The 12,239-nt window shown below is 46.0% G+C and overlaps 1 protein-coding gene across 1 annotated transcript in view; it reads left to right on the top strand.

Moving 5' to 3' along the window:
- LOC311133800 (liprin-alpha-4-like) overlaps positions 1–12,239 on the top strand; it is a 139,539-nt gene that overhangs the window by 105,495 nt on the left and 21,805 nt on the right. The window contains exons 2-5 of the mRNA XM_084167372.1: positions 5,606–5,707; positions 5,774–5,938; positions 6,018–6,092; positions 7,802–7,873. Of these exons, the coding sequence (XP_084023498.1) occupies positions 5,606–5,707; positions 5,774–5,938; positions 6,018–6,092; positions 7,802–7,873 (414 nt within the window). The remainder of the gene's footprint in view (positions 1–5,605; positions 5,708–5,773; positions 5,939–6,017; positions 6,093–7,801; positions 7,874–12,239) is intronic.

Genomic DNA, 12,239 nt, shown 5'->3' on the forward strand with positions numbered 1-12,239 from the left:
ACGTTAGCTAGCCTGCCTCGGTAGCATTATCAAATGATAACGTTACATAACCAGCAGTATCTAGACAATACACAAACTTGTATGAGCTACGACCTAACTAAGTTGCAATGAGGTAGCTAGCTAGCTAGTTATCTACCTAGCTACGCTAACATTCGCTAGCTTGCCTCGCTAGCTTGCCTCGCTTGCTAACATTAGCTAGCCTGCCTCGGCAGCATTATCAAATGATAACATTACATAACCAGCAGTATCTAGACAATACACAATAAACTACGACCTAACTAAGTTGTAATGAGGTAGCTAGCTGCCTCGCTTTATCAAAAGACAGCTACTTACCTAACCAGCAATAACGTTATCTAACGTTGTTAGCTAAGTTATACCAGAGAGGTCATTATATCTCTGGTTATACTCAACACCGCTGGTCGTTGCACACCGGATCCCCATTCAATGGGCGGATTCGATTATGCTGAGCCATGTGCACCGGTCTAATGGGAAAAAGCGGTGAGCGGAGTTGAGCAGTTGGAAATCCCGCTCATCGCTCATGGAGCGGCACTCCCTCCATGTCCTTTTCTACCGCTCCGCTAAAAACCGTTCCACGCTCACAGGGGGAAAAAAACTCCCGCTCCAAATTCGCTCCATTCATTAAAATTACAATTTAACTGTCTGTGGCTTAAAGCTCATGCGATGGTGCCTGGAGAGCCAGCCAGCAGCGGAGAATATCCTCTCCACACTTGCAGAGCCACTGGGGATGCTAAACACCCTTTTGGCCACTGTTGCCAGGCTGGGCAGAGATGCAGAGTTTGTAATTATTTTGTATATATATACTGTAAGTAGGCCTAAAGGTTTTTAGGCAAAATAACCCAAAACGGAAATCTCCTTGAACGTGGGAATATGGCGGGTAGGAGCGTTGTGCCAGTAACCAAAAGGTTGCTGGATCGAATCCCCGAGCTGACCAGGTAAAAAATCTGTCGTTCTGCCCCTGAGCAAGGCAGTTAACCCACTGTTCCCCGGGCGCCGAAGACGTGGATGTCGATTAAGGCATCCTCTCTGATTCAGAGGGGTTGGGTTAAATGCGGAAGACACATTTCAGTTTAATGCATTCATGACTAGGTATCCCCCTTTCCCCCTATTGGGCCAAAATCAATTATTGCCTATTGTATAGATAATACAATGAAAATGAACTAAACGTTTAAGAGATCAGATTTTTAGTTTATAAATACTTTGCTACAGTGACACACTTAGTTATCTACCCACCTCATTCCTTTCTTTTGTTCCTTTCTTTTAACATGTGCACATAGTAATACTTTTTGGATTTCAGATTCCACAATGATTCCGCACTCCCTCTCTTGCTCTTGGTCCTCATCTTTGTAAGTCACCTTGATTTAGCACCTGTGTGTTTTATCAGTTTCTTTATGAAAATATTGAGCAAACTCCATGACAGTAGCTAAAGCAAAGGGCTATTAGCAGCACACAAGTAGACTACAAATGGGGCGGGCATGCCCTGAGCTCGTGAAGTGAGCGCTACTGGAGCGAAATTGGAGCAGGGAGAAGGCCAACGCTCCAGCCTTTGGGAATCTCGCTCCGCGCTCCTCATTCCGCTCCAGCCAAGCTCCGCTCACATACTCTGGCGTTGAGGGAGGACCGTCCTTCTCAAATCGAACAGTAATCTGTGTCGCTCGGTCATGTTGCAATCACTTTTGTATGTGAAAACACAGAATCCTACTCACGTGCTAATTACGTCACTTTTGTTTTGAGCCAACTTGGACATGGGCTTTGAACGGGGCAGCTAGCTCACACCCGGGAGGCAGCCCAGGTCCAAAACGAATGCAAGCAAAACACCCCTCAATGAAGGGAAGCGAAGTGAGCGGAGGGGCGATTTGCACATGGAGCTTGGCAAAAGGGGTCATAATTTGTTTACATATTTGTAATTCAAACCCAACCTTCATTAGCTCCCTGTGACGACGCACTGAGGTTCCAAACTCTGTTTTAGACGAGACTGACTTTTTGACCAAATTATCCTATTTACACTTTGTAGTACATTTTGACAATATAATACATGTTTCTGGCTCATATCAATGCCACATAGGCCATTTTCAAAGGGATTAGTTGCTTTTTAGGGGCAGTCGCTCTTTAAATATCCTGACCAGCGAATACTGAAATTGGCACTTTGGCGCACGTTTTTAAGAACAGACCTCAGATATTGCCATTCCTCCCACCTCAGCACAAGTGAGCTCATATAAGACAGGTAAATTACCAATCCTGGTGCTAGGGATTGAAAATAGAAGAGCGCTGGCATTAACAGGTCGAAATTGCAAACAATCGAGCGTTTGACAGTTGTGCTGGCTTAAGACCAGCCGAAAATAGAGCCCTAAGTGTCACTCAGCCATAGATAGAGTTAGAGAGAGAGAGTGTGTGTGTGTGCTTTAGTGCATCCTTGTTTGAGAAAAAGTGCTGATTGTGGAGCAGTCTTTAAAAAGAGAACAATGTGTAAGTCCCTCCTGAGGCTGGGCTTTATTGTGATTGACAGTTCCAGCACACTTTCCTCTAATGTGATTGGTCCAGGAAGTGTAGTGTTCATTATCTTTCCACCAATCCCAGGAGGACTGAGACACTAAACACACATGCACAAACACACACACAGACAAACACACAGGGGTTTACAAGTCAATTACACCACGACAAGATTAGCCAATTCTCTTATCCTATCTATAATAGCGACTGGAGGTGCACTAACACAGACACACACACACACACACACACACACACACACACACACACACACACACGGTGTGTTCGGATGTTGTAAAGGGGGTTGTGTCACTTGCGTGTCTCAGGGTTTGGCTTAATTTAAATGCCTAAGTGTATGACGTAGGTTAAAACTGTAAAACATCCCATGAAGAACCCTAACACACACATTTACACACACTTCTAATACAAGAGTGTGTTTATTCTATTTCTGCAGTACACACATACCCACACACACTGAAGTTCATTCTCTCTCAGCTGTAGAGACAGTAACTGGATGTGTTTGACTGACTGCTCTAAAATGACTCTGCTGCCTCTAAAATAGAGTGAGTGTGTTCTTGTGTGTTGATAATGTGTGTGTGTGTGTTTTGTTGTGTGTTCGATGTGGAATCTAGAGTTGATTTCCTTAGAGAGTTTGAGTCTGTCAGACTGCAGTACAACATCCTACATACACACACAGAGAACGAGAAACACACACACCAACACACACACATACACTTTTCAGTCCAGCATTTTGCTTTCATCCCTTAATCCCAAACTGCTTAAGGAAGCGAAGGAGAGAAATCCCTTTACAATGTCTGAGCTCAGCATTGCTTGGCAACGGCTCACAGTCTAACTCAGAAATACCAACACACTCACACATCTCACACATCGGATTGTGGTTTGTGGCAGACAAAATGGCCTTTTCCGGACTTCCAGAAGATTTTCCAGCTTCAATATGTAGAATTTGAGTGTGTATTAGAGAGATGGAGACAAAGAGTATTTGTCCTCTGTGTGAGCCCTTCCTACTAAAGAACTGTCATAGAATAACCAACATGACACTTGGAACTTCATTTCCCATCAGGCCTCAGTTACTGCTCCAGTTCACTCAGGGGTAACCATTGTCCTTAGAACCACAACAAGCACTAAAACCGTCTGGATCTTTTATTAACTAGTCTTACTGCTGCTTTACCCTCAGTGGAGGGCACCATAACATCACTCAATACACTCAGAATTACAGCTCAAATACAAAGCCATGATGTTGGTTGATTATTCTGTGTGAAAGGATGATAGATAAAGAGAGGAGGGGGGAGAGGGAGAGAATGAACACTCATCTCTGATCAAGGATGCATGTTTTCAATCCCCCTTTGTTTATTCTGAAGCGTTTATGAATCCATGTTTCTCCCAATTGCTTTTTCCTTACGTGACAGAGAAGCTGACAGGGACAGAAGGAGGAGAGGAGAGAGGGAGCAGCTAAAAGGATGAGGTGGAGGGGGGCAGAGAGAGGGGCCAGGAGGGGAGGAGAGGTAGAGGGGGGTGTTGAGGCTTTTGCTCTGATTCAAATAGACAGTGAGAGACAGTGAGATGGAACATCTGTTTGTGGGTTTCAACTGGCCTCCTGTCTATTGCTTTGCCCCTGTGGAAAAAGAACGTCAAAATGAACGCACTGACCCATTTTCCCCTTTCCTCTCCCTTTCCTTCTTCGTTTCCTCCCTCTCTCACTCCTTCTCTTTTCTTCTCTGCGCTACCAGTCAGGGTAATCTGAAAACCATACTCTGTGTGTGTATGTGGGGTGTTTGTGTGTGTGTGTTCATGTGAAATCCAAACTCAGTGACTCCGGACAGAACAGTCATTATAGAGATGGGAGCACAGACACTTGTCTTTGTCACATTGTGTGTGTATGTGGCCTAGCCCACGTAGGCTGAGAGGAGCAGCTGTGTTGATTGGTTTTAGTACTGAGGGCTTTTCCAAACTCATAACGTCACGCAAGACTGCAGTCTCACTGCTACAGGGCCCACCCAGCCTAGAGACTCACCACACTGCGTGTTTCTCTCTCTGTATGTGTGTGTGTGTCCGTGCGTCAATCTGTGTGTGTGTGAGTGTGTGTGTGTGTGTGTGTGTGTGTGTGTGTGCGTGTCTTTATCTATGTGTGTGTCTGCGTGTCTGAATATTAAAAGCTGCAGGGTATAGGAGTTGGATCAGAGCCAGAGACTCAGGGAGCTGCCAACAGAGTGCCAAGAGACATGCAGTAATACACACACACACACACAATCCCCTTCTCTCTCAGCCCTATCCCCTAAGTAACAAGAACCAATATTAGAGAACAGAGAGGTGGGTTTTAACAGACTAGTGTATCTGCTCCTGTATTATTATATGTATTGTCATTATTTCCCCCTGTACATATAGTATGTATTCATCTGTTAATCTCCCAACTGGGACACTTTGTCAGGTTCTGACTGACACTGGGATGAGCTGTGCTGTTTAGAGGAGAGGATCCTGGTGATTGGACATAAATACCCCAAGTAAAGTGGTGCTAGAATAAATAGTACCTGCCTGGTGTGGTGCAGGTGAAATGGCGTGGGCCTGTGGTGCAGGTGAAATGGCGTGGGCCTGTGGTGCAGGTGAAATGGCGTGGGCCTGTGGTGCAGGTGAAATGGCGTGGGCCTGTGGTGCAGGTGAAATGGCGTGGGCCTGTGGTGCAGGTGAAATGGCGTGGGCCTGTGGTGCAGGTGAAATGGCATGGGCCTGTGGTGCAGGTGAAATGGTGGGGCCCGTGTAGCAGGTGAAATGGCGTGGGCCTGTGGTGCAGGTGAAATGACATGGGCCTGTGGTGCAGGTAAAATGGTGTGGGGCCCGTGGTGCAGGTGAAATGATGTGGGCCTGTGGTTCAGGTGAAATGGTGGGGCCCGTGGTGCAGGTGAAATGGTGTTTGGCCTGCGGTGCAGGTGAAATGGTGTGAGATAAACATGTGATGTGAATGTGAAAGGTTCTACAAGCGCTGTCTGTGAACTACTGATACTCTGCAACAATGCATTATATTTTATTGTCCCAGATTCTTTAGAAAATGTGAAATCATCAATCTTATCTTGTGTTTGTTTTCCAGGAGTTTGCCACTCTGACCAAGGAGCTGAACATGTGTCGGGAACAGCTGCTGGAGAAAGAAGAGGAAATATCTGAACTGAAAGCTGAGAGGAACAACACCAGGGTAAGAGTGTGTGCATGTGTTACTGAGTGTATAATGTGTGTATAACGTGTGATGTCTCTATTCTAGCTTCTCTTGGAGCACCTGGAGTGTCTGGTGTCTCGTCACGAGCGCAGTCTGAGGATGACGGTGGTGAAGAGACAAGCTCCTCCTCCCTCTGGGGTCTCCAGCGAGGTGGAGGTCCTCAAGGCCCTCAAGTCCCTGTTCGAACACCACAAAGCCCTGGATGAGAAGGTGTGTGTGTACCTTTATCTCACTGAAAACCAGGCTTTAATTCCAATCCAAAATAACACTGTGGTTGTGTGTCTTACAGGTGCGTGAGAGGCTTCGGGTGGCTCTTGAGAGAGTGACTACACTAGAGGGACAGTTATCAGCCACAACTCAGGAGGTGTGTGTTTGTGTGTGTGTGTGTGTGTGGGTGTGCATGTATAACATCTGTCCTGTCCCCACCTGCCATCTGCTGATGCCCCCAGTCTGTTAGCTATTCTGAACAACCAACATGCAACCAAGGGACTGTCTCTTCTGCTCTCTGGACAAGACTGCAGAACCCCTCTCTCTCTCTCTCTCTCTCTGTCTCCCCTCTCTTCTGCTCGCTCTCTCTCTGTCTCCCCTCTCTTCTGTTCTCTCTCTCTTCCTTCTCTTAGCACACACACAGAACCAAGGCACACTCTCTTTCTGTTAAAATGTCTCTTACTCGTTCATTCAATAATTTGTTCCCTCTATGTTTCTCTCTCTCCCTTTCTCCTGTTCTCATCTGTTCAACAAGAATCCATTACAAAGGCAAATGAGACTAAATATTCAGTACAAGCTGTGCTGTGCACAGGAAAACCCAAATGCAATCCAAAGTAATAACTTGTTAGGTTCATTTTCTGGTCCTGTACTGTGTGTTGCACCTTTCACCTGCTGTCTCCCCAACTCACTGGAGCCTACATAGAATAGAACAGAATATAATAGAAAATAATAGAATAGAAAGTTATAGAATAGAAAGTTATAGAATAGATATGCCTAGTTTGGCAAACTGTTTGAGATAAGAATGTCAATGACCACAATATCGTCAGGAAAACATATTGTATTTTCTTTCTCAGATTATTCCAGAAGCAGTACTAAAAGAGACAGGAACTTTAGAGAAACGTTCATTGCCCATTCCACAGAATCCTCTGAATATTCCTGAAGTGTGTACCTGGTGTTGTGATGTTCCTGTGTGGAGCGATGGGATGGGGCGTCTAGGGCCTGCAGCAGCCAGGGACATCTGTCTCAACTGAGGACAGTCACAGCCTGTTAGAACTCTGGAACTGGGATCAGGACTTCCATTGGTGCTGCTGTAGGAAGCTGTAGAATAGACACACATAGAGAGTTAGAAAGGGAGAGATAGATAGGGAAGCACAGGTAGATAGAGGGGCAGAGCCATCTCACTCCCACACAGTCTGAGGGACCAGATGGCCTCACCAGGACTACAATATCACATCTAATCATCTCAGCTCAGAGGTGTGTGTGTGTGTGTACTTGTTTTCCTACCTTATCAGGACCCCAATGTCCAAACAATTCACCCAAATGTCCTGACAAGGTAGGAAAACAATAACTTTTTTTGAAATGTCAGGACTTTTTTCATGTCCTGAATTTGTTCAAATTCTATTTTAAGCTTAAGGGTTAGGGTTTTGGGGTTAGGGTTAGGGTTAAGGTTAAGGTTTTTGGGGTTAAGATTAGGGTTAAGGTTAGGGGTACGGTTAAGTTTAGGGTTAGGGGTTAGGGGTTAGGGAAAATAGGATATTTAATGGTTAAAAGAAAATACTCACCAAAAAGTCCTGGAATTTCACGAAAATAAAGCTGTGTGTTAATGTGTATGTCTCTGTGTGTGAGTCCCTGAAGAGCAATGTGATGCAGCTTTGGATCTCCTCCTTCATTTTGTGTAAAGCCAAAACATGCCTACCTACCAGCACTCAAACACAACCTAGTGTAGACAAACCTGCATCCAGCATCAGTTAGACCGCCTGATACTCCACCTTTACCTAGAGGTGACCCTTTGCCCTCTGTGTGTGTGTTTGTGTGGGTGTGTGTGTATGTGTGTGTGTGTGTGTGCGTGCGTGTGTGTGTCTGCAGCTGACCGTTGTGAGGCAGAGGAAGGAGGGAGAATCTTTGGACAGGAACGACGCATCCAAATCCACCTGGAAGGTCTGTCTTTCTCTCTGTCTCTGTCTGTCGGTATGTCTATCTATCTTTCTCTCTGTCTCGCTCTCTCTCACACACACGCTCACACACACACACATTGCTGATGAGTTAGGCTAAATGCAGAATCTACTCTGTGGTTTAAAGCTCTTTTGTCATTGTGGTGATTATAATGCAGTTTGAGCCCTACTGTACAACCAGATAGCCCTGTCCTCTCTCCCTCTCCTAGTAATATTCCCTGAAATGAGCATGTGTTATGTAACCCTGTCTGTGTCTGTCTATGTCTGTCCACGGGGAATAATGAAGCTTTATGTAGTTAATCATGGAGGACAGTTTGTGCCTGGTCAGTAATCCCACAAGAGGATCAGATGACAGAGCATTCATTGAGCATTAGAAACATGGCTGGAAGTTTACCTGGGATGTATGGGTTCTGTTATAATGCTTTATCATCCTAATAAGATAATTAGTTGTTCCTTTCTTTGGTCAAGAGTTTTCTATCCAAGATGGCGTAGCAGTGCGGTCGTGTTCTATGTTGTGTGTCCGTGTAAATAGCCTGTTTTTTGTATTTTTTTTGGTATTTTTCATACATATTTCCTTATCACACTTTTCATCCTTCTACTAAATATACTTTCCTGCAACCCGCCTCACTCAATGTGGAACGGATTCTATTATTTACTCACCTTTATCTAGAATCTCCAGTTGAAACTAGCTAGTCAGCTAACTAGCTACTTGCTATTAGCCACCGTTAGCGGTTTTCACCCAGAACATCGGATTTTCTGCCGGAATAACTGAATCAATGGACCTTAACACCGGATCGCAACTATCTAGCCGCAACCAAATGGACGTTGCTGTAGGCTAATCACCACTGCCCCCGAAGCAAGCACCAGTTGCCTTGAGCCAGGCCCATATCCCAGCTATCTACCTCTTTGTCTACCGGACGGGAGTAGCTAGCTAACTAGCTACTTGCTATTAGCCACCATTAGCGTTTTTCACCATTGTCCGTGGCCTGCACTACCTACCAGCCAGCTCTAGCCTGGACTATTATCGTCCAGTCTGCACTGTCTGCACAGCGCGTTATCGACCCAGAACACATCAGATTTTCTGCCGGAATCACTAAATCACTGGACCTTTAACACCTGATCATCACAACTAGCTAGCTGCAACCAAATGGATGTTGTTGTTGGCTAATCAGCTTTGAGCTAGCCTTGAGTCCGGCACATCTCCAGGCTATCTACCTCTCTGTCAACCGGACGGGAACTCCTAGAGTCGACACGGAGCCCCGCCGATCCATCACAACTGGTCTGCCGACGTAATGATCTGTGGTTTCAACAGGCTTCCCGTTGAAACGACCACGAACATCCATCTGCTAGCCCCGGCCCACTAGCACACGCAAACAACAGCCATGCTTCCTGCTCGCTGTGCTTTAGCACCAATTCGAACTGCTCTCAGACTCACATATTGCTGTTCACTGGACCTTATGATCACTCAGCTGCACAGCTGATGCCTGCTGGACTGTTCCTTTACACGGTACCCTGTCCTGTTTATCTGTTTAGCCTCAGCCCAAACTTTCATCGCCATTACCAGTTGTTGTCTTAGCTCTCTCTAATAACACCTGTGATTGCTTTATGCCTCTCTCCCATGTCAATATGCCTTGCCTATTGCTGTTCCAGTTAGTTCTTATTATACAATTTCAATATAGAACCCCAAGTCATTCTCAAACTGCCTCAAATAGCTCCTTTGTTCCACCCCCCATACACGCCGAGACCGGCTCAATCGGTGCCTCCAGTGATGCTATCTCTTTCATTGTTACCCAACGCTTAGGTTTACCTCCACTGAACTCATATCCTTCCATATCCTTGTCTGTACATAATGCCCTGAATCTATTCTACAATGCCCGGAAATCTGCCCCCATTATTCTCTGTACCCAACGCACTAGAAGACCAGTTCTTAAAGCCTTTAGCCATATCCTTATTCTAGTCCTCCTCTGTTCCTATGGTGATGTAGAGGCTAACCCAGGCCCTGCAGCCCCCAGTATCACTCCTACTCCCCAGGAGTTATAATTTGTTGACTTCTGTAACAGTAAAAGCCTTGGTTTTCTGCACGTTAACATCAGAAGCCTCCTTCCTAAGTTTGAGTTATTCACTGCATTAGCACACTCCGCCAACCCTGATGTTCTAGCAGTGTCTGAATCCTGGCTTAGGAAGATCCCCAACTACAACATTTTCTGTCTAGATAGAACTGCCAAAGGGGGTGGAGTTGCAATCTACTGTAGAGATAGCCTGCAGAGCTCTGTCATACTATCCAGGTCTGTGCCCAAACAGTTTGAGCTCCTACTTCTAAAAATCCACCTTTCCAGAAATAAGTCTCTCACTGTTGCCGCTTGCTACAGCCCCCCCTCAGCCCCCAGCTGTGCCCTGGACACCATATGTGAATTGATTGCCCCCCATCTATCCTCAGAGTTCGTACTGCTTGGTGACCTAAACTGGGATATGCTTAACACCTCGGCCATTCTACAATCCAAACTAGATGCCCTCAATCTCACACAAATTATCAAGGAACCTACCAGGTACAACCCTAAATCCGTAAACATGGGCACCCTCATAGATATCATCCTGACTAACTTACCCTCTAAATACACCTCCGCTGTCTTCAACCAGGATCTCAGCGATCACTGCCTTATTGCCTGCGTCCGTAACGGGTCCGCGGTCAAACGACCACCCCTCATAACTGTCAAACGCAACCTAAAACACTTTAGCAAGCAGCCCTTCCTAATTGACCTGGCCCAGGTATCCTGGATGGATATCGATCTCATTCCGTCAGTAGAGGATGCCTGGTTGTTCTTTAAAAGTGCTTTCCTCTCAATCTTAAATAAGCATGCCCCATTCAAATAATTCAGAACTAAGAACAGATATAGCCCCTGGTTCTCCTCAGACTTGACTGCCCTTGACCAGCACAAAAACATCCTGTGGCGTACTGCATTAGCATCGAATAGCCCCCGCGATATGCAACTTTTCAGGGAAGTTAGGAAAGCAAAGGCTAGCTTTTTCAAACAGAAATTTGCATCCTGTAGCACTAACTCCAAAAGGTTTTGGGACACTGTAAAGTCCATGGAGAATAAGAGCACCTCCTCCCAGCTGCCCACTGCACTGAGGCTAGGAAACACTATCACCACCGATAAATCTACAATAATCGAAAATTTCAACAAGCATTTTGCTATGGCTGGCCATGCTTTCCACCTGGCTACCACTACCCCGGCCACCAGCTCTGCACCCTCCGCTGCAACTTGCCCATGCCACCCCCGCTTCTCCTTCACACAAATTCAGACAGCTGATGTTCTGAAAGAGCTGCAAAATCTGGACCCCTACAAATCATCTGGGCTAGACAATCTTGACCCTTTCTTTCTAAAAATAGCAGCCGAAATTGTCGCAACCCCTATTACTAGCCTGTTCAACCTCTCTTTCGTAACGTCTGAGATCCCCAGAGATTGGAAAGCTGCCGCGGTCATCCCCCTCTTCAAAGGGGGTGACACTCTAGATCCAAACTGTTACAGACCTATATCCATCCTGCCCTGCCTTTCGAAAGTTTTTGAAAGCCAAGTTAACAAACAGATCACCGACCATTTCGAATCCCACCGTACCTTCTCCGCTATGCAATCCGGTTTCCGAGCTGGTCATGGGTGCACCTCAGCCACGCTCAAGGTCCTAACGATATTATAATCGCGATCAATAATAGACAGTACTGTGCAGCCGTCTTCATTGACCTGGCCAAGGCTTTCAACTCTGTCAACCACTGCATTCTTATTAGCAGACTAAATAGCATTGGTTTCTCAAATGACTGCCTCGCCTGGTTCACCAACTACTTCTCAGATAGAGTTCAATGTGTCAAATCGGAGGGCCTGTTGTCTGGACCTATGGCAGTCTCTATGGGGGTGCTACAGGGTTCAATTATAATATAATAATAATATGCCATTTAGCAGACGCTTTTATCCAAAGCGACTTACAGTCGTGCGTGCATACATTTTTGTGTATGGGTGGTCCCGGGGATCGAACCCACTACCTTGGCGTTACAAGCGCCGTGCTCTACCAGCTGAGCTACAGAGGACCAAAGGGCCGACTCTTTTCTCTGTGTATATCAATGATGTCGCTCTTGCTGCTGGTGATTCTCAGATCCACCTCTACGCAGACGACACCATTTTGTATACATCTGGCCCTTCATTGGACACTGTGTTAACAAACGAGCTTCAATGCCATACAACACTCCTTCCGTAGCCTCCTACTGCTCTTAAACACTAGTAAAACTAAATGCATGCTCTTCAATCGAACGCTGCTGGGACCCGCCCACCCGACTAGAATCACTACTCTCGACGGGTCTG

This window comes from Coregonus lavaretus (genome assembly GCF_964263955.1).
Source record: "Coregonus lavaretus genome assembly, chromosome: 8".
Taxonomy (NCBI): Eukaryota; Metazoa; Chordata; class Actinopteri; order Salmoniformes; family Salmonidae; genus Coregonus; species Coregonus lavaretus.